The sequence below is a fragment of the Oncorhynchus mykiss genome, chromosome 6 (assembly GCF_057628025.1).
Source record: "Oncorhynchus mykiss isolate SJ-2025 chromosome 6, ASM5762802v1, whole genome shotgun sequence".
Lineage (NCBI taxonomy): Eukaryota > Metazoa > Chordata > Actinopteri > Salmoniformes > Salmonidae > Oncorhynchus > Oncorhynchus mykiss.
The window spans coordinates 5,916,337-5,940,282 of NC_143027.1; the positions used below are offsets into that span (position 1 = coordinate 5,916,337).

The 23,946-nt window shown below is 41.6% G+C and overlaps 1 protein-coding gene across 1 annotated transcript; it reads right to left on the reverse strand.

Moving 5' to 3' along the window:
* Nucleotides 1-2,973: 2,973 nt before the first annotated feature.
* mrpl1 (mitochondrial ribosomal protein L1) lies at nt 2,974-23,071 on the reverse strand. Its single transcript, XM_036979250.2, has 9 exons — nt 22,384-23,071; nt 16,696-16,804; nt 14,692-14,959; nt 12,595-12,678; nt 11,773-11,844; nt 11,466-11,577; nt 10,688-10,785; nt 7,186-7,267; nt 2,974-3,152 (listed from the first exon to the last, which is right to left on the reverse strand). The coding sequence occupies exons 1-9, from the start codon at nt 22,409-22,411 to the stop codon at nt 3,049-3,051; spliced, it is 957 nt and encodes a 318-aa protein (XP_036835145.1). The 5' UTR covers nt 22,412-23,071; the 3' UTR covers nt 2,974-3,048.
* Between the last annotated feature and the right edge of the window lie 875 nt (nt 23,072-23,946).

Genomic DNA, 23,946 nt, shown 5'->3' on the forward strand with positions numbered 1-23,946 from the left:
CTAGATATGTTATTTCCATAATCAATTAATATATTGTTAATTCGCTTGACTTAAGAGCCAAAATACCCACCTTGTATTCCTGGAGTGGCGGTGAGAATTCCAGCCAAAGCGGCTACGAAGATCCATCCTAAACCCATGTTCACCGCATGCATACAAGACATTAAATCCAACGGTGCTGAATGCAGTATCTTTCTAGATCAAATCACACCGATTCTCAAATATAATTATTGGTTCCCCGAAGTTCCAGATAAACAACAACACCGGGAAAAGTAGGCAGTGTATGTTTGACCTGGCTAGAGAATAGTTCGCATGTTGAGCTACGCGTAAAGACAGCGGGTAGGACCAACGGGGACCGTCTCTCCCTCTCTGATAAACGGTGCGTGTCTGGACTCTGGAGAAAAGGGAATGCCGACCCAACTGTTCGCGTTCGGCGAAACTTCAAGACAAAAAAAAAAACGCAGGTGTCATCGACCGTGGATTTAAAAGCGGTACACCATGACGACCGGGGCGAAAATCCCTCTGGAAACCATATAATTATCCAGTGACCTCCGCTGCGCAAGAAGCGGGCCGACGCGGTAAAGTTACTTGCTATACAGCCTCTCCTCTCTCCAAACTGACTCACTCCACCGGGAGGATAAAACGCAGTAGGGATAGAAATGTATGATGTGCGGTCTGCTCACAATGAATACAAGATAGGGCGATGCATATGCCCCCATTTGAAAACGACAGCTAGTTTACATATCTCTCATTCCTATAACGTCATGCTTGAACGGGCCCGATATGATATGCTACTACCATAATGTTATTACGAGTTCAAATTAAATCAAATCACATGTTATTAGTCACATGGTTAGCAGATGTTAATGCGAGTGTAGCGAAATGCTTGTGCTTCTAGTTCAGACAATGCAGTAATATCTAAAAAGTAATCTAACCTAAGGATTTCACAACAACTACCTAACACACACAAGTGTAAAGGAATGAATAAGAATATGTACATAAAAAATATATGAATGAGCGATGGCCGAACGGCAAAGGCAAGATGCAGTAGATGGTATAGAGTACAGTATATACATATGAAATGAGTAATGTAGGGTATGTAAACATATAAAAGTGGCATTGTTTAAAGTGGCTAGTGATAGATTACATCAAGATAGCAAGATGCAGTAGATGGTATAGAGTACAGTATATACATATGAAATGAGTAATGTAGGGTATGTAAACATGATATAAAGTGGCTAGTGATACACTTATTACATCAATTTTTTTCATTATTTAAGTGGCTAAAGATTTGAGTTAATATGTTGAGTTCTATTAGGGGCAATGGTGTAAAACGACATGAACACTCCTTTGGGAAATAGCTGTATTGTAGCTATTGTATTATAGTGTTTAGACATTAGGCATAAATAATATTGGCTACTTGATTCAATGACCACTGTGGTCAATCTCAGTCTATTCAGAGAGCGCAGTCTGAGCTGAGATTCCTGGGGGGGTGGTCACGTGGGAGCAACCTAATAATCAACGGCAAAACGCTTTTTTGTCCCCAGCCATTTGAAGCCAAGAAAATACATCCAAAAGACTCGTGGACTTTTCCATTTGAAAACAACATTTGCCACCTCTGCCCCATGCATGCGTGAGATCCTCAGCGTTCTCTCCAAGTGAAAGTTGTCTATGTGCATCGCTGCGGGAAGGGGAACTAAAACAATCAGAAGTTTTTTAATAAATATGATTATTTTCACAAACAGCAGTGCACTTGGCCTTTAATAGTTCAGTATTAGAGGACCGATATAGCCATTTGTAGCAGGGCACTCCCAAACATCTTCCCCGTGGCTATGGCTATCTGCAACGGAAAATGCTATTAAACGAAGCCATTTAGATTGGGATTGGCTTTCTATCCAAATGCATCACCCTAAAAGTGATCTGAACGACTGTCTATCCAAATGCATCACCCTAAATGTGAGCTGAACTACTGTCTATCTAAAAGCCAATCATTGTGAATCCACGTGTTTATTTATTCATTCACCTTGATGGACTGATTACATCCAGACAGCTGATATTTAAGTGAGGCTCAGACTTGAACAGACCATAATAATCGTTGAACTGTTAATACATGGTGATACTGCCATCTGGTGTTACAAAAGAGGAACTGCATTCAGTCAGTGTATCGTTCCCTGGCCTATACAATATTATATTAATAGCAATTACATTTATAATGTTAGTTATTGAGCAGAAACTCTTATCCAGCAGTCTCCTTCAGCCATGCTTTACTCACAAGATCACATTCCATACCAGGGAACATTATCCAGTAGTCTCCTTCAGCCATCCTTTACTCACAAGAACACATTCCATACCAGGGAACATTATCCAGTAGTCTCCTTCAGCCATCCTTTACTCACAAGAACACATTCCATACCAGGGAACATTATCTAGTGGTCTCCTTCAGCCATCCTTTACCCACAAGATCACATTCCATACCAGGGAACATTATCTAGTGGTCTCCTTCAGCCATCCTTTACCCACAAGATCACATTCCATACCAGGGAACATTATCTAGTGGTCTCCTTCAGCCATCCTTTACCCACAAGATCACATTCCATACCAGGGAACATTATCCAGTAGTCTCCTTCAGCCATCCTTTACTCACAAGAACACATTCCATACCAGGGAACATTATCTAGTGGTCTCCTTCAGCCATCCTTTACCCACAAGATCACATTCCATACCAGGGAACATTATCTAGTGGTCTCCTTCAGCCATCCTTTACCCACAAGATCACATTCCATACCAGGGAACATTATCTAGTGGTCTCCTTCAGCCATCCTTTACCCACAAGATCACATTCCATACCAGGGAACATTATCTAGTGGTCTCCTTCAGCCATCCTTTACCCACAAGATCACATTCCATGCCAGGGAACATTATCCAGAGTGATTTAAAAGTCAATTCTAAATATGAAAATGTCCACAAGACAGTCAGTAAACCATAATAATCATCATATTTTATTCAATACAATATACACAGTCAGTAAAACATCAAATCACAAGGAACACTTCAAGCATCCTTATTCGTTGGGGTTTTCAGTACGAGTTCTTCACTCTTAAAGAGCAGGGCTTCACTCGACTGACTACTGACGATCGCTCGCTCTACGAAATGTCCTGCGGAGGCAAAGGGAAGAGAGAAGGGGGTGTCAGATATAGCTCGGCACGGTGCCTAGGTCTAGTCTATTGGTAGAGCTGCCGTCCCTGATCCACATACACCCCGGAGCAGAGGGGGATCCTCCCCCTTTCCCGTCCCTCTAACCACTCTTAAAAATGTTCCTTCATTTCATAATAATAAAAATACTAAGTAGGGAATTCCATGTAGATGTACCTATAGACAGCTGTTCTAGTCTTCTGGGTTCTAAGTAGGGAATTCCATGTAGATGTACCTATAGACAGCTGTTCTAGTCTTCTGGGTTCTAAGTAGGGAATTCCATGTAGATGTACCTATAGACAGCTGTTCTAGTCTTCTGGGTCCTAAGTAGGGGATTCCATGTAGATGTACCTATAGACAGCTGTTCTAGTCTTCTGGGTTCTAAGTAGGGGATTCCATGTAGATGTACCTATAGACAGCTGTTCTAGTCTTCTGGGTTCTAAGTAGGGGATTCCATGTAGATGTACCTACAGACAGCTGTTCTAGTCTTCTGGGTTCTAAGTAGGGAATTCCATGTAGATGTACCTATAGACAGCTGTTCTAGTCTTCTGGGTCCTAAGTAGGGGATTCCATGTAGATGTACCTATAGACAGCTTACATTGTTTAAGGGATATATCAGTGGAGACCACCTCTTCCTGGTCAGTAGGAGACACTATATTACATTGTTTAAGGGATATATCAGTGGAGACCACCTCTTCCTGGACAATAGGAGACACTATATTACATTGTTTAAGGGATATATTAGTGGAGACCACCTCTTTCAGGGCAATAGGAAACACCATATTTTTCTATATACTCAGCCAGGGAAAGGGAGAATCATGTCTAAACCAAATCAAAATGTATTTATATAGCCCTTCGTACATCAGCTGATATCTCAAAGTGCTGTACAGAAACCCAGCCTAAAACCCCAAACAGCAAGCAATGCAGGTGTAGAAGTGTAAACCAATTTAGGATGGTTCATTTTATAACTGGAGATTTAGCTGAATGTATCTATGATCTTCAATGCGTTTGGGAGCGATTGAGATACAGCAACATATCGTCAATGTATAACGAGATGACGTGATCAGCAGATTTTAGGGAAATTGGTGTTTTCATCGATTGACGAATTGCCTGGGCCATGAGTTCAATTTACAATAAAAAAATATCAAAGTATATTAAAAATACCTACCTATTGTTCACCTAATACATATTTTTTGCACTATTGGTTAGAGCCTATCAGTAAGCATTTCACTGTAAGGTCTACTACACCTGTTGTATTCAGCATTTCACTGTAAGGTCTACTACACCTGTTGTATTCAGCATTTCACTGTAAGGTCTACTACACCTGTTGTATTCAGCATTTCACTGTAAGGCCTACTACACCTGTTGTATTCAGCATTTCACTGTAAGGTCTACTACACCTGTTGTATTCAGCATTTCACTGTAAGGTCTACTACACCTGTTGTATTCAGCATTTCACTGTAAGGTCTACTACACCTGTTGTATTCAGCATTTCACTGTAAGGTCTACTACACCTGTTGTATTCAGCATTTCACTGTGAGGTCTACTACACCTGTTGTATTCAGCATTTCACTGTAAGGTCTACTACACCTGTTGTATTCAGCATTTCACTGTGAGGTCTACTACACCTGTTGTATTCAGCATTTCACTGTGAGGTCTACTACACCTGTTGTATTCAGCATTTCACTGTGAGGTCTACTACACCTGTTGTATTCAGCATTTCACTGTAAGGTCTACTACACCTGTTGTATTCAGCATTTCACTGTGAGGTCTACTACACCTGTTGTATTCAGCATTTCACTGTAAGGTCTACTACACCTGTTGTATTCAGCATTTCACTGTGAGGTCTACTACACCTGTTGTATTCAGCATTTCACTGTAAGGTCTACTACACCTGTTGTATTCAGCATTTCACTGTGAGGTCTACTACACCTGTTGTATTCAGCATTTCACTGTAAGGTCTACTACACCTGTTGTATTCAGCATTTCACTGTAAGGTCTACTACACCTGTTGTATTCAGCATTTCACTGTAAGGTCTACTACACCTGTTGTATTCAGCATTTCACTGTAAGGTCTACTACACCTGTTGTATTCAGCATTTCACTGTAAGGTCTACTACACCTGTTGTATTCAGCATTTCACTGTAAGGTCTACTACACCTGTTGTATTCAGCATTTCACTGTAAGGTCTACTACACCTGTTGTATTCAGCATTTCACTGTAAGGTCTACTACACCTGTTGTATTCAGCATTTCACTGTAAGGTCTACTACACCTGTTGTATTCAGCATTTCACTGTAAGGTCTACTACACCTGTTGTATTCAGCATTTCACTGTAAGGTCTACTACACCTGTTGTATTCAGCATTTCACTGTAAGGTCTACTACACCTGTTGTATTCAGCATTTCACTGTAAGGTCTACTACACCTGTTGTATTCAGCATTTCACTGTAAGGTCTACTACACCTGTTGTATTCAGCATTTCACTGTAAGGTCTACTACACCTGTTGTATTCAGCATTTCACTGTAAGGTCTACTACACCTGTTGTATTCAGCATTTCACTGTAAGGTCTACTACACCTGTTGTATTCAGCATTTCACTGTAAGGTCTACTACACCTGTTGTATTCAGCATTTCACTGTGAGGTCTACTACACCTGTTGTATTCAGCATTTCACTGTAAGGTCTACTACACCTGTTGTATTCAGCATTTCACTGTGAGGTCTACTACACCTGTTGTATTCATCATTTCACTGTAAGGTCTACTACACCTGTTGTATTCAGCATTTTACTGTAAGGTCTACTACACCTGTTGCATTCAGCATTTCACTGTAAGGTCTACTACACCTGTTGTATTCAGCATTTCACTGTAAGGTCTACTACACCTGTTGTATTCAGCATTTCACTGTAAGGTCTACTACACCTGTTGTATTCAGCATTTCACTGTAATGTCTACTACACCTGTTGTATTCAGCATTTCACTGTAAGGTCTACTACACCTGTTGTATTCAGCATTTCACTGTAAGGTCTACTACACCTGTTGTATTCAGCATTTCACTGTGAGGTCTACTACACCTGTTGTATTCAGCATTTCACTGTGAGGTCTACTACACCTGTTGTATTCAGCATTTCACTGTAAGGTCTACTACACCTGTTGTATTCAGCATTTCACTGTAAGGTCTACTACACCTGTTGTATTCAGCATTTCACTGTGAGGTCTACTACACCTGTTGTATTCAGCACTTCACTGTAAGGTCTACTACACCTGTTGTATTCAGCATTTCACTGTAAGGTCTACTACACCTGTTGTATTCAGCATTTCACTGTGAGGTCTACTACACCTGTTGTATTCAGCATTTCACTGTAAGGTCTACTACACTTGTTGTATTCAGCATTTCACTGTGAGGTCTACTACACCTGTTGTATTCAGCATTTCACTGTAAGGTCTACTACACCTGTTGTATTCAGCATTTCACTGTGAGGTCTACTACACCTGTTGTATTCAGCATTTCACTGTAAGGTCTACTACACCTGTTGTATTCAGCATTTCACTGTGAGGTCTACTACACCTGTTGTATTCAGCATTTCACTGTGAGGTCTACTACACCTGTTGTATTCAGCATTTCACTGTAAGGTCTACTACACCTGTTGTATTCAGCATTTCACTGTAAGGTCTACTACACCTGTTGTATTCAGCATTTCACTGTAAGGTCTACTACACCTGTTGTATTCAGCATTTCACTGTAAGGTCTACTACACCTGTTGTATTCAGCATTTCACTGTGAGGTCTACTACACCTGTTGTATTCAGCATTTCACTGTAAGGTCTACTACACCTGTTGTATTCAGCATTTCACTGTGAGGTCTACTACACCTGTTGTATTCAGCATTTCACTGTAAGGTCTACTACACCTGTTGTATTCGGCGCACGAGACAAATAAACTTTGATTTGATGTTTGTCAAATCAAATGAATTCATCATCATCATGGTAGGTACATACCGAAGCTAGCCGGCCGGTGGGAGCAGACATCCTCGACGACAGTCTGCATGTTGGCTATAAGCTGTTCCTTGGGCATGTCCAGCTGTGGCGAGGAAAAATGTTAAGCAGTTTTTATTTTTTCTGTTAAAAAGTAGACTCAGCGAAATGACTTTGCCACGAGTAGCATCGTATCCATTGCTATTAGCGAGATAATGTGATTAGTACTGAATACAAGGTAAACCAGTGGATTCTTCACACAACACACTAACAGACAGGGATGGACTGGCTCTGACTGCGGGTAACTCTTTTACCCAGGAGCCACTGCGGGAAAGAAATCAGAAGAAGAAATCACTGCGAAAATATCAATTTCAAGCTTTAAAATAACAACCATACTATAGAAAAGCAAGCTTTGTTTTTATACTGAAAGACCCTCAGGCTTGACTGACTGATCCGTTTTCTAGCAGTGGTTCTGGTACCAGCCTTGACTTCTTTGACTGATTGACTGATCCGTTTTCTAGTAGTGGTTCTGGTACCAGCCTTTACTTTGACTGAGTGAGCCGTTTTCTAGTAGTGGTTCTGGTACCAGCCTTTACTTTGACTGAGTGAGTCGTTTTCTAGTAGTAGTTCTGGTACCAGCCTTTACTTTGACTGAGTGAGTCGTTTTCTAGTAGTGGTTCTGGTACCAGCCTTTACTTTGACTGACTGATCCGTTTTCTAGTAGTGGTTCTGGTACCAGCCTTTACTTCTTTGACTGAGTGAGTCGTTTTATAGTAGTGGTTCTGGTACCAGCCTTTACTTTGACTGAGTGAGTCGTTTTCTAGTAGTAGTTCTGGTACCAGCCTTTACTTCTTTGACTGAGTGAGTCGTTTTCTAGTAGTAGTTCTGGTACCAGCCTTTACTTCTTTGACTGAGTGAGTCGTTTTCTAGTAGTAGTTCTGGTACCAGCCTTTACTTCTTTGACTGAGTGAGTCGTTTTCTAGTAGTGGTTCTGGTACCAGCCTTTACTTTGACTGAGTGAGTCGTTTTCTAGTAGTAGTTCTGGTACCAGCCTTTACTTTGACTGAGTGATCCGTTTTCTAGTAGTGGTTCTGGTACCAGCCTTTACTTTGACTGAGTGAGTCATTTTCTAGTAGTGGTTCTGGTACCAGCCTTTACTTCTTTGACTGACTGATCCGTTTTCTAGTAGTGGTTCTGGTACCAGCCTTTACTTTGACTGAGTGAGTCGTTTTCTAGTAGTGGTTCTGGTACCAGCCTTTACTTTGACTGAGTGAGTCGTTTTCTAGTAGTGGTTCTGGTACCAGCCTTTACTTCTTTGACTGAGTGAGTTGTTTTCTAGTAGTGGTTCTGGTACCAGCCTTTACTTCTTTGACTGAGTGAGTTGTTTTCTAGTAGTGGTTCTGGTACCAGCCTTTACTTCTTTGACTGAGTGAGTTGTTTTCTAGTAGTGGTTCTGGTACCAGCCTTTACTTCTTTGACTGAGTGAGTTGTTTTCTAGTAGTGGTTCTGGTACCAGCCTTTACTTCTTTGACTGACTGAGTGAGCCGTTTGTTCTACATTGTAGAATAATAGTGAAGATATCAAAACTATGAAATAACACATATGGAATCATGTAGTAACCAAAAAAAGGGTGGCTACTTTGAAGAAACTAAAATATATTTTGATTTGTTTGACACATGATACAATGTAGAAAATAGTAAAATAAAATAAAAACTTGAATGAGTAGGTGTCCAAACTTTTGGCTGGTACTTTAAATATATACATATACACAATTTGAATAGCAGGACACCGTAAAGTCCACTATCCCTCTGAAGAGCATTATGTTGGAAGCACCTCTATGAGTGAGGCTGTTTGAGAAGGTTCGAATCCTAAGAAACCTGCCTTACACATTGTTGGAATTACAATAGACCAACATAGCTACTGTAGTAGGTCAACGCTGTGTACTGGGACACCTTGGTAGAGCATTGTGGTACTCATGTGAATTTGTTTTCTTTTTTGCCAATAGCTACTTTTCTTACTGAGGAGTTGGCAACACTGCTCCCAACACCTTCAGACTTACCGTTCCTACTCTAGTGATGACAGCGTCCTTCAGACTTACCGTTACTACTCTAGTGATGACAGCGTTCCTACTCTAGTGATGACAGCGTTCCTTCAGACTTACCGTTCCTTCTCTAGTGATGACAGCGTTCCTTCAGACTTACCGTTCCTTCTCTAGTGATGACAGCGTTCCTACTCTAGTGATGACAGCGTTCCTTCAGACTTACCGTTCCTACTCTAGTGATGACAGGGTTCCTACTCTAGTGATGACAGCGTTCCTTCAGACTTACCGTTCCTTCTCTAGTGATGACAGCGTTCCTACTCTAGTGATGACAGCGTTCCTTCAGACTTACCGTTCCTACTCTAGTGATGACAGGGTTCCTACTCTAGTGATGACAGCGTTCCTTCAGACTTACCGTTCCTTCTCTAGTGATGACAGCGTTCCTACTCTAGTGATGACAGCGTTCCTTCAGACTTACCGTTCCTTCTCTAGTGATGACAGCGTTCCTACTCTAGTGATGACAGTGTTCCTTCAGACTTACCGTTACTACTCTAGTGATGACAGCGTTCCTACTCTAGTGATGACAGCGTTCCTTCAGACTTACCGTTCCTTCTCTAGTGATGACAGCGTTCCTACTCTAGTGATGACAGCGTTCCTTCAGACTTACCGTTCCTTCTCTAGTGATGACAGCGTTCCTACTCTAGTGATGACAGCGTCCTTCAGACTTACCGTTCCTACTCTAGTGATGACAGCGTCCTTCAGACTTACCGTTCCTACTCTAGTGATGACAGCGTTCCTACTCTAGTGATGACAGCGTTCCTTCAGACTTACCGTTCCTACTCTAGTGATGACAGCGTTCCTACTCTAGTGATGACAGCGTTCCTTCAGACTTACCGTTCCTTCTCTAGTGATGACAGCGTTCCTACTCTAGTGATGACAGCGTTCCTACTCTAGTGATGACAGCGTTCCTTCAGACTTACCGTTCCTTCTCTAGTGATGACAGCGTTCCTACTCTAGTGATGACAGCGTTCCTACTCTAGTGATGACAGCCGTCCTACTCTAGTGATGACAGTGTTCCTTCAGACTTACCGTTCCTTCTCTAGTGATGACAGCGTCCTTCAGACTTACCGTTACTACTCTAGTGATGACAGCGTTCCTACTCTAGTGATGACAGCGTTCCTTCAGACTTACCGTTCCTTCTCTAGTGATGACAGCGTTCCTACTCTAGTGATGACAGCGTTCCTACTCTAGTGATGACAGCGTTCCTTCAGACTTACCGTTCCTTCTCTAGTGATGACAGCGTTCCTACTCTAGTGATGACAGCGTTCCTACTCTAGTGATGACAGCCGTCCTACTCTAGTGATGACAGTGTTCCTTCAGACTTACCGTTACTACTCTAGTGATGACAGCGTCCTTCAGACTTACCGTTCCTACTCTAGTGATGACAGCGTTCCTACTCTAGTGATGACAGCATTCCTTCAGACTTACCGTTCCTACTCTAGTGATGACAGCGTCCTTCTCCACTGCATACTCATGGCCAGTCTTGAACAACTCCAGCATCTTGGGAATGTCGACTCCAACCGACCCTGAAACAGTGAGACAGACAGACAGACAGATAGACAGACAGACAGAGAGAGAGAGAGAGAGAGAGACAGAGAGAGAAAGACAGACAGAGCACGTGAGAGAGACAGACAGAGAGACAGACAGACAGAGAAAGACAGACAGAGAGAGAAATATGGTTGTCATGTACTCCTAACTTCTACCTCTCTGAGCCTGGTTCCTCTCAAGTAAAGCTGGGGGGCTTAAAAACAGAAAACACCGACCACTTACCGCAGGCATTTTGTTGACAGTGTTCATTACGATAAGTACGTTAGCCTATTCTAGAGAAACGCAACGTTTCGAATTAAATACATTTTTGCTAACATGAATGATATTTAAAGGATGGCTACAACCATCAAACTAGCAGTGGTTCATGGGATAATAAAATAACCGTGGTACAAATGAATGTTAGAAACTAAAATGTATCATTGAATCGCATCGATTCAGTCAATTTGTTACAGTATGGATTTTTGTTAATATTTCCTCTACGTTTCTTTCTTCCAGGGAATTTCTTTGCCACTGTGCTTCTGATTGCTCTTTGGGGGATCTAAGGCGGGTTACTGTAAAGAACTTTCGTAAAGTGGACTGTATATGCAAATACAATTTGATTGATTGGTTGGTTGGTTGGTTGGTTGGTTGATTGGTTGATTACTGGAGTGTGACCTACCTCTCTTGTTCTTCGGGAACTTCTTTCGCAGTTTGTTCTTCAACGGCAGTAGTTTGGAGATCATGTCTGGGACCGCTACGTAGAAATCTGCATCCACTTCATCATCTAAGATCTACAATCATTAAGGACAACGGGTTGAGACATGAACTAAAACTAATGTGTGTGTAGGGGGTGGGGGGGGGGGGGGGGGGTGGCGGGTGGCAGAGAGAGAGAGACACAGAGACACAGAAAGACAGACAGAGAGAGAGAGAGACACACACAGAGACAGAGAAAGACAGACAGAGACACAGAGACTTGTGAAACTCACTTTCTGTACAAGGTCGGCCCCTCCCACAAACGCAGCTCCGTTCTCCTGGGCTACTTTAACTTGATCAGGATTCTGTACAGAAATAGACATAATAGACACAGTGTCATTTATTTACACAGTAATATCGTATGAGCACAATGCATGGGACCTATCCTGACATGGGGGGGGCGCAGGATACAGCTGATGTAAACGGTACCGTGAAATGCAAGTGTCATGGAACGTTACGTTAAGTGTGTTTATTTTAACTAAGACTTCACCCCCTGTATAATAAATTATAGAGATATAATGTAATTTAGCAGACTTCACCCCCTGTATAATAAATTATAGAGATATAATGTAATTTAGCAGACTTCACCCCCTGTATAATAAATTATAGAGATATAATGTAATTTAGCAGACTTCACCCCCTGTATAATAAATTATAGAGATATAATGTAATTTAGCAGACTTCACCCCCTGTATAATAAATTATAGAGATATAATGTGTAATTTAGCGGGCGCTTAGAGTACAGTGACTGCATACATGTTTTGTTTGCGCAATGCGGGAATTGAACCCACGCCCTTGATGTTGCTAGCGATACTTTCTTACTGTGGCACACAGAGGAGCCTCATGCTAGTTGACATACAGATTGTGTATTTTCATAAATCACCGCCAGCTCAACAAAAAATAATTTCAATAGAATGACGGATTAAAATTATTATTTTTAAATGACAGCAATGTCCGTCAAGGAAGACACAGCAGATTGATCAATTGAATATTTAGTTAGGACGAAAAAGGGAGATGATCAAGTATAAACAGTAGTTGATAGTCAGATAATATACCTCTGTGAAAACCGCAACTTTGTTGACTTCTGTCTTGAACGGATGAGGCAAATGAACAGTGCTGACAAAGGGATCCACTTTTTTCTGGAAGAGAAGATTCAAACCAAGCAGGTAAATACTGTACATCTTTGTTCTGATTCAAACCAAACAGGTAATACTGTACATCTGTTCTGCTTCTAACCAAGCAGGGGAATACTGTACATCTTTGTTCTGCTGTGAACTCAAAGCCGACATAAAAAAACTATGTGCATAACAGATGGATGAAGAAATCTGGATTTGACTAAACAATATTTACCTTCCTAGACTTCCATGACAATGGTCACCATGACAACACAAAGTGTACTTCCCAAACGGCACACCAGCCAGTACGTAGTGCACTACTTTTGAACAGAGTCTTTAGGGCCCTGGTAAAAGTAGTGCACTATATAGGGAACAGGGTGCCATAGGGCTCTGGTGAAAGTAGTGCACTATATAGGGAACAGGGTGCCATAGGGATCTGGTCTAAAGTAGTGCACTATATAGGGAACAGGGTGGCATAGGGCCCTGGTGAAAGTAGTGCACTATATAGGGAACAGGGTGACATAGGGACCTGGTGAAAGTAGTGCACTATATAGGGAACAGGGTGGCATTTGAGACACAGCCCAACCTCTTCTTTAAATCAACTATTCAAATGTTTTCTTAGTTTCGGGTGCTCTGAAATTATTCTGCGTTTCAATCTATGATTGTTACACACATTTTTCAACTTTTGTATTAATGATACAGCACTGTGAGGAAGTACGTACACCCCCTGAAAAGTTGTGCATTTGATTTATTTATTTTTTTTACATATTTTGGAGATTAGGATATGTGATCTTCATTTCAACACTGACAGATAAAGGTACCCTAATACAACAAATAACACTCAAATTATATTTGCAACCATTTATTTAACACAATTCTACAGAAATTAAATGTCCTTGGGCAGAAAAAAACGAGTACAGCCCACTTCAATAGCTTGTCTTGCCCCAGAAATCACTTCAATAGCTTGTGTTGCCCCAGAAATCACTTCAATAACTTGTGTTGCCCCAGAAATCACTTCAATAGCTTGTCTTGCCCCAGAAATCACTCCCATAACTTGTCTTGCCCCAGAAATCACTTCAATAGCTTGTGTTGCCCCAGAAATCACTTCAATAACTTGTCTTGCCCCAGAAATCACTTCAATAGCTTGTGTTGCCCCAGAAATCACTTCATGTAGGCATTTCTTGTGACTATCAGTCGACTGGGAGGAGTTTTTGTTCACTCTTGCATGTCTCCCTCAGCTTTTCTACAGGATCAACACCTGGGCTTTGACTCCATAACCCTCAGTATTTCTACAGGATCAACACCTGGGCTTTGACTCCATAACCCTCAGTATTTCTACAGGATCAACACCTGGGATTTGACTCCATAACCCTCAGTATTTCTACAGGATCAACACCTGGGCTTTGACTCCATAACCCTACATTTCTACAAGTGGTGCTCTCTGAATGTTCAGACAGACACAGCATTGGCCAAACTCCCTCTTTCTATATGAATCTGGTTTCATCGTTCCCTGCAGGCATCAGCTCTGCCATAACCACAGCTAGACTGGAGTTCAGAAGACAAAACAAATTCAGAAGACAAAACAAGCGAGAGGAATTCCTTGAAGATATTCAACACCCCTTGTTAGGACAATAAGTTTAATTTAATTTTTGAAGCAAACTGCACCACTATCCTATCAAGGGTTGATGAATATCTTCACATCTTCAGTCTTGATCTGCTACACGGGGTGACAGGGTAGCCTAGTTGTTAGAGTGTTGGACTAGTAACCGGAAGGTTGCAAGTTCAAATCCCAGAGCTGACAAGGTACAAATCTGTCATTCTGCCCCTGAAAAGGCAGTTAACCCACTGTTCCTAGGCCGTCATTGAAAATAAGAATTTGTTCTTAACTGACTTGCCTAGTTAAATAAAGGTAAACAAACTAACACTGTTCATGAACAGTTGCTCAAAAAGCGAGGGAGTGATTTCTTTTCTCCGAAGAGAAGAACTACAAATGTTTTTAAAAAATCTGTTCTATAGTTCTATTTTGCTCGTCCGTACCTTTTTCTCCAGCTTCATGTCCAACTTGAGGTTGATATAAACAGGCTGGTCCATAGTTGTGTAGTCCAGCGTCTGGAAACTCTTCAGCATGTCCACGGCCACCGCGGTCTCGTACACCGGCTTGGGGTAGAACCTGGTCACGTACACGTCATCCACCGGCGCCCACGCCGTCAGCCCGTACGGTTTGTGACGACCTGTGTTGTCTATAGGCTTCCGCTCTCTCTTCTCTTCTTTCTCTTTCTCATCTTTTTTGTCTTTTTTAAATGTCCTGTGGAGAAAAAAACATGTTTGTGTTATTTCAATGTCCTGTAGAGAGAGAAAAATGTGTTTTTATTAAATATGTTAATTTTGGTATATTGTGTGATGAATTATAATGTTTTATACACATGTTTTATTATTCTGTTTGAATTGTAATGTACAGTCGTGGCCAAACGTTTTGAGAATGACAGAAATATACATTTTCACAGAGTCTGCTGCCTCAGTTTGTATGATGGCAATTTGCATATAGTCCAGAATGTTATGAAGAATGATCAGATGAATTGCAAATAATTGCAAAGTCCTTCTTTTCCATGCAAATGAATTGAATCCCCCAAAAAACATTTCAACTGCATTTTAGCACTGCCACAAAAGGACCAGCTGACATCATGTCAGTGATTCTCTCGTTAACACAGGTGTGAGTGTTGACGAGGACAAGGCTGGAGATCACTGTCATGCTGATTGAGTTCGAATAACAGACTGGAAGCTTCTAAGGGAGGGTGGTGCTTGGAATCATTGTTCTTCCTCTGTCAACCATGGTTACCTGCAAGGAAACACGTGCCGTCATCATTGCTTTGCACAAAAAGGGCTTCACAGGCAAGGATATTACTGCCAGTAAGATTGCACCTAAATCAACTATTTATCGGATCATCAAGAACTTCAAGGAGAGCGGTTCAATTGTTGTGAAGAAGGCTTCAGGGTGCACAAGAAAGTCCAGCAAGCGCCAGGACCGTCTCCTACAGTTGATTCAGCTGTGGGATCGGGGCACCATCAGTACAGAGCTTGCTCAGGAATGGCAGCAGGCAGGTGTGAGTGCATCTGCACGCACAGTGAGACGAAGACTTTTGGAGGATGGCCTGGTGTCAAGAAGGGCAGCAAAGAAGCCACTTCTCTCCAGGAAAAACATCAGGAACAGATTGATATTCTGCAAAAGGTACAGGAATTGGACTGCTGAGGACTGGGGTAAAGTCATTTTCTCTGATGAATCCCCTTTCTGATAGTTTGGGGCATCCGGAAAAAAGCTTGCCCGGAGAAGACAAGGTGAGCGCTACCATCAGTCCTGTGTCATGCCAACATTAAAGAATCCTGAGACCATTCATGTGTGGGTTTGTTTCTCAGCCAAGGGAGTGGGCTCACTCACAATTTTGCCTAAGAACACAGCCATGAATAAAGAATGGTACCAACACATCCTCCGAGAGCAACTTCTCCCAACCATCCAGGAACAGTTTGGTGACGAACAATGCCTTTTCTAGCATGATGGAGCACCTTGCCATAAGGCAAACGTGATAACTAAGTGGCTCGGGGAACAAAACATAGATATTTTGGGTCCATGGCCAGGAAACTCCCCAGACCTTAATCCCATTGAGAACTTGTGGTCAATCCTAAAGAGGCGCTGGACAAACAAAACCCCCAAATTCTGACAAACTCCAAGCATTGATTATGCAAGAATGGGCTGCCATCAGTCAGGATGTGGCCCAGAAGTTAATTGACAGCATAACAGGGTGGATTGCAGAGGTCATTCTCAAAAATGTTGTACACGACTGTAAAAATAGATGCTTCATCTCAATGGACTCCCTGTAGAGATGAAATATGTTTGTGATTTTTTTTGTCTGATGGTGAATAATAATGTCTAAGATAAATGCATGTGTAAATGCCCATTCAGTAAACAACACATTTTATATTCCATCTGACTCTGTGAACGGAGAACATTCGATGTGTGTGTGTGTGTGTGTGTGTTAAATGACTTACTTCGCGGCAGCATAGGTCCTAACAGGAAGATGTCTGAGTGCAACCGGAGAAACACTCTTATATGTTGGACCACCAGCCACCAGGAGATGTCTTTGGCATCCTGCTAAAACTAAGAGAAAACCAACCACATAGCAAGTCACTTCGAGCTGGAATCCTTAAATGGTGAATCAACCACATTAAATTTACGATATTACAACAAAGAAGTTAACGCAAACAACAAACAGTTTGATTTCTCCCTCAGACATCTAAGCATGCACGATATAAGAGCACAATATGTACAGTAATGTTCCCCCACAAGGCTGCGGGCCTTTCCTTAGCTTGGCAACAAAAACAATAACAGCAGTGAGATAACGCCGTTAAGATTTGACTTTTACCTCACCACATTCCTAAAGAAAAGAATGTACTTTTTACTCCATACATTTTCCCTGACAGCCAAAAGTACTTGTTACATTTCGAATGGTTAGAAGAAGGACACTGGTCCAATTCACACACTTATCAAGAGAACTTCCCTGGTCATCTCTTACTGCCTCTGATCTGGAGGACTCACTAAACAGAGAACATCCCTGGTCATCCCTACTGCCTCTGATCTGGTGGACTCACTAAACAGAGAACATCCCTGGTCATCCCTACTGCCTCTGATCTGGAGGACTCACTAAACAGAGAACATCCCTGGTCATCCCTACTGCCTCTGATCTGGAGGACTCACTAAACAGAGAACATCCCTGGTCATCCCTACTGCCTCTGATCTGGAGGACTCACTAAACAGAGAACATCCCTGGTCATCCCTACTGCCTCTGATCTGGAGGACTCACTAAACAGAGAACATCCCTGGTCATCCCTACTGCCTCTGATCTGGAGGACTCAGTAAACAGAGAACATCCCTGGTCATCCCTACTGCCTCTGATCTGGAGGACTCGGTAAACAGAGAACATGCCTGGTCATCCCTACTGCCTCTGATCTGGAGGACTCACTAAACAGAGAACATCCCTGGTCATCTCTTACTGCCTCTGATCTGGAGGACTCACTAAACACAAATCAATGTTTAATTATGCCCCTGGCTATCTGCTAATTAAATAAGGAATTTGAAATTAATTTATACTTTTGATACTTAAGGACATTTAAAACCAAATACTTTTTACTCTAGTAGTATTTCACTGGGTGACTTTCACTTGAGGGTAAATCCATTTCAAGTCAATAACTTTGACAGCACTTCTTATGGTTTGAAGGAAACCTTCCATTCATACAGTGTATTCAGAAAGTATTCAGACCCCTGTACTTTTTCCACATTTTGTTACGTTACAGCCTTATTCTAAAGTTGATAAAAAACGTTTTAACTCTCAATCTACATTCAATACCCCATAATGACAAAGCAAAAACAGGTTTAGACATTTTTGCAAATGCATTAAAAATACTAAACTGATATACAACATTTACATAAGTACTCAGACATTTACATAAGTACTCAGACATTTACATAAGTACTTTATTCAGTAATTTGTTCAAGCAGCGATTACAGCATCAAGTCTTCTTGGGTATGATGTTAGAAGCTTGGCACACCTGTCTTTGGGGAGTTTCTCCCATTCTTCTCTGCAGATCCTCTCAAGCTCTGTCAGGATGGGTGGGGAGCGTCGCTGCACAGCTATTTTCAGGTCTCTCCAAGGATGTTCAATCGGGTTAAAGTCCGGGTTCTGGCTGGGCCACTCAAGGACATTGAGACTTGTCCCAAAGCCACTCCTGCGTTTTCTTGGCTGTGTGCGCTCTCTGTACTTTTCTCCGTTCATCTTTCCCTCGATCCCGATTTGTCTCCCAGTCCCTGAGGCTGAAAAACATCCCCACAGCATGATGATGCTGCCACCACCATGCTTCACAGTAGGGAAGGTGTCAGGTGTCCCCCAGACATGACGCTTGGCATTCAGGCAAAATAGTTCAATCAGACCAGAGAATCTTGTTTGTCATGGTCAACGTCCTTTAGGTGCCTTTTGACCTTCTGGAAGATTCTCCCATCTCCACAGAGGAACTCTGGAGCTCTGTCAGAGTGACCATCAGGTTCTTGTTCACCTCCCTGACCAAGGCACTTCTCCCCCGATTGCTCAGTTTGGCCAGGCGGCCAGCTCTAGGAAGAGTTTTGGTGGTTCCAAAATTCTTCCATTTAAGAATGATGGAGGCCACGGTGTTCTTGGGGGCTTTCGATGTTGCAGAAATTCTCTCTCTGACCTCTACGGACAATTCCTTCGACCTCATGACTTGGTTTTTGATCTAACATGCACTGTCAACTAGATGTCAACCAATTATGATTTTTCAATGCCGATACCGATTATTGGAGGACCAAAAAAAGGCGATATCGATTAATCAGACGGTTTTTATTTATCTATTTGTAATAATGACAATTACAACAATACTGAATGAACACTTATTTTAACTTAATATAATACATCAATAAAATCTATTTAGCCTCAAATAAATAATGAAACATGTTCAATTTGGTTTAAATAATGCAAAAACAAAGTGTTGGAGAAGAAAGTAAGAGTGCAATATGTGCTATGTAAGAAAGCTAACGTTTCAGTTCCTTGCTCAGAACATGAGAACATATGAAAGCTGGTGGTTCCTTTTAACATGAGTCTTCAATATTCCCAGGTAAGAAGTTTTAGGTTGTAGTTATTATAGGAATTATAGGACTATTTCTCTGTATCCGATCTATATTTCATATACCTTTGACTATTGGATGTTCTTAAGTATTAACTATTGCCAGTGTAACAGTATAGCTTCCGTCCCTCTCCTCGCTCCTACCTGGGCTCGAACCAGGAACACGTCGACAACAGACACCCTCGAAGCAGCGTTACCCATGCAGAGCAAGGGGAACAACTACTCCAAGTCTCAGAGTGAGTGACGTTTGGAACGCTATTAGCGCGCAACCTGCTAACTAGCTAGCCATTTCACATCGGTTACACCGAAGTTGAAGTCATAAACAGCGCAATGCTTGAGGCACAACGAAGAGCTGCTGGCAAAACGCACGAAAGTGCTGTTTGAATGAATGATTACGAGCCTGCTGGTGCCTACCATTGCTCAGTCAGACTGCTCCACCAAATCATAGACTTAGTTATAACATAACAACACACAGAAATACGAGCCTTCGGGTCATTAATATGGTCGAATCCGGAAACTATCATCTCGAAAACAAGACGTTTATTCTTTCCGTGAAATACGGAACCGTTCCGTATTTTATCTAACGGGTGGCATCCCTAAGTCTAAATATTCCTGTTACATTGCACAACCTTCAATGTTATGTCATAATTATGTAAAATTCTGGCAAATTAGTTCGTAACGAGTCAGGCGGCCCAAACTGTTGCATATACCCTGACTCTGCGTGCAATGAACGCAAGAGAAGTGACACCATTTCACCTGGTTAACATTGCCTGCTAACCTGGATTTATTTTAGCTAAATATGCAGGTTTAAAAATATATACTTCTGTGTAGTGATTTTAAGAAAGGCATTGATGTTTATGGTTAGGTACAGTCGTGCAACGATTATGCTTTTTTCGCAAATGCGCTTTTGTTAAATCATCCCGTTTGGCGAAGTAGGCTGTCTTTGTTAGGAAGAAATAGTCTTTACACAGTTCGCAACGAGCCAGGCGGCCCAAACTGCTGCATATACCATGACTCTGTTGCAAGAGAAGTGACACAATTTCCCTAGTTAAAATAAATTCATGTTAGCAGGCAATATTAACTAAATATGCATACTTGTGTATTGATTTTAAGAAAGGCATTGATATTTATAGTTAGGTACACGTTGGAGCAACGACAGTCCTTTTTCGTGAATGCGCATCGATTATATGCAACGCAGGACACGCTAGATAAACTAGTAATATTATCAACCATGTGTAGTTAACTAGTGATTATGATTGATTGGTTGTTTTTTATAAGATAAGTTTAATGCTAGCTAGCAACTTACCATGGATTCTGCTGCATTCGCATAACAGGCAGGCTCCTCGTGGAGTGCAATGTAAGGCAGGTGGTCAGAGTGTTGGACTAGTTAACCGTAAGGTTGCAAGATCGAATCCACTAGCTGACAAGGTACAAATCTGTCATTCTGCCCCTGAACAGGCAGTTAACCCACCGTTCCTAGGCCGTCATTGAAAATAAGAATGTGTTCTTAACTGACTTGCCTGGTTAAATAAAGTTGTAAAAAGAAAACTGGCCAAATCGGTGTCCAAAAATACAGATTTCCGATTGTTATGAAAACATGAAATCGACCATTCCGATTAATCGGTCGACCTCTACTGTCAACTGTGGGACCTTAAATAGACAGCTGTATGCCTTTCCAAGTCATGTCCAATGAATTGAATTTAGCACAGCTGGGCTACAATCAAGTTATAGAAATGTCTCAAGGATGATCAATGGAAACAGGATGCCCTGAGCTCAATTTCAAGTCTCATAGCAAAGGGTCTGAATACTCATGTAAATAAGATGTGTTTTTTCTATTTTTTTATAAATGTGCAACATTTTCTAAAAACCTGTTTTCCCTTTGTCATTATTGGGTATAGTGTGTAGATTGATGAAATAAAAATGTTTCCTCATCAATATTAGAATAAGGATGTAAAGTAACAAAATGTGGAAAAAGTCAAGGGGTCTGAATACTTTTCAACGGGAAAAAGTCACACTGCCCCGAGCTGGAGATATCAGGTCAGTTACCTTCCCTAGTCAGCTGGAGATATCAGGTCAGTTACCTTCCCTGGTCAGTCAGTCAGCTGGAGATATCAGGTCAGTTACCTTCCCTGGTCAGTCAGTCAGCTGGAGATATCAGGTCAGTTACCTTCCCTGGTCAGCTGGAGATATCAGGTCAGTTACCTTCCCTGGTCAACCAGTCAGCTGGAGATATCAGGTCAGTTACCTTCCCTGGTCAACCAGTCAGCTGGAGATATCAGGTCAGTTACCTTCCCTGGTCAACCAGTCAGCTGGAGATATCAGGTCAGTTATCACCATCTTTACTTTTACTCAAATATGAACATTTGGTACCTTTTCCACCACTGGACGTTTCAGCTGTCCAGTTAATTGTATGTTTTTCTAACCAGGCAATTAGTTAAGAACAAACTCTTATGTACAATGACGACATTCCCTGGCCAAACCAGGAAGACGCCGCCCTATGAGACCCCAAATCACGGCCGGTTGTGATTCAGCCTTGATTGCTGATTGATTGTTTAAAGTAAAGACGCATTTCACCCGACAATCTGTGAAGTTTAGCCAACTTAGAAACATGAAATCAACATATCCAAAAGGTTTGCATAGTAACGTTAGGTGACGAAAAAAAAATACAGGAATCGTATTCAAAACAAGTCGTACTCGTAGATACAATGTCAGACATTGATTGTGTCATCACGCTCACCAGCATAGACACTGCTGGGCAGATCAGTTAACCACACTAGAAAATGAGTTAGCGCACAGTGGTACATTTATGGACGCGATTTAAGCGTAAAAACAACAACTGGTTAGTTAGTCATATACTGGCGATAGTAGCTAAGACACTAGAACTTGCTAAAAATCTAACCTCGCTAATTAGCTACTGGCCCAAGTCGGCAGCTAAGAACTAACCCGACAATGTATTGGCAAGTTCTGATATATGTCGATATTTTATTGTAATAGTTGAATTGCATGAGAACAGACAACAACAAAAAAACAGTTCGTGGAACTGACCTTTTACAATCCTCGTGCAGGTTGCCATATTTGGTTTCTACGGGTGTCCTTCATTCAATTCGTCTCGTTTAGAAACAACGGAAGGTAACTTGGTTCCGAGGGGCACATACATGGCCCGTGCAATCTGGGATATTTGGGACGTCCATACCCCACATTGAAGTTGGAATTCAAAAGGTTTACATTTAGACACTAATCGGACAACACGTTCCGCTGTGTGTTCAAGTTGTCAGAACTGCTGATATGCATTTCTGACTGATGTTTGCAGATGTCATGAATGGAGGGTTTTGACAGCTCACAGCTGGAAACTAAACTTCTCTTGCAAATCAGGCCCGATGCAGTTGCATAGCTGTTGCTACGTTTGACATTTAGCGATACCCACTACTGTCAGCTAACAAATCAACAACAAGCAATTGTCACTATGTTTACAATCAACGATAGCTACTATTGCAAATGGCTAGTTAACTTCATTGAAATGTACAGTAGATAGCTAGGTTGGTTGGTTGGTAAAGCATTTACAATAGTGTTTTAAGTTAGTTATCAGACATAAATAAACCGTGTCTGCAGTTGCCAATATACTTCGAAAATATATCATTGGATGACAACCCCAGTGTTTATTTCATAACATGGGGTCTGCAGCCACTCAGCAGCCTAGGAACAAGCCCTGTTAAAGCGTTATTGATACTGTGATGCTGGTGCCACTGTCACCGCAACAGGACACGTGACCGGATGCTGGCGCCACTGTCACCGCAACAGGACACGTGACCGGATGCTGGCACCGCTGTCACCGCAACAGGACATGTGACCGTCTTGTGTTTAAACAGAAAAAACGCTTATGTAACTACTAAGCGCGATCCAAACTTCTTCTAGCCACCCATGAGGGAGGAACCTACATGCCAAGTATAGACCATATCTTGTGTTCCCTGCAGGTTGTTGAAAAGAGCAGAAGCTCAGTTCAGATTCCAGTCCTACCTACCTACAGGTTATGGAACATTTCCTTAATAAGGAGAAAGCCCCCCAAATCTATGTAAAAAAGACACTACAGTAAATAGTATTGTAACGACCCTGCGTTTATAATCGCGGATATCGACTCTACCGGTCGAGCATGCTTTTGGGACACAGTCGATAGCACGCTGGACTTCGGGCTAGAAGGTCGAGGGTTCGAGTATACTGCTCCCTGCCTGTTTCATTACAGTGTCTATTACCGTTTTTACAATAGCAATACTACAGTATTTATACTATAATAAACCTTACTACAGTATACTACAGTCATGTCCGCAAAAATACTACAGTGAACTGAATACTATAGTATACTACAGTCATCACGGTTGTGTTTTTGCGCAACAACACTACTGTGAATTCTATAGTATATCAATAGTAATACTACAGTATTTATACTAAAATAAACGTTACTATAGTATACTACAGTTATGCCCACATCACTCCAGTAAATACTATAGTATATCAATAGTAATACTACAGTATTTATACTGAAATAAACGTTACTATAGTATACTACATTTATGCCCGCATCACTCCAGTAAATACTATAGTATTATTACAGTA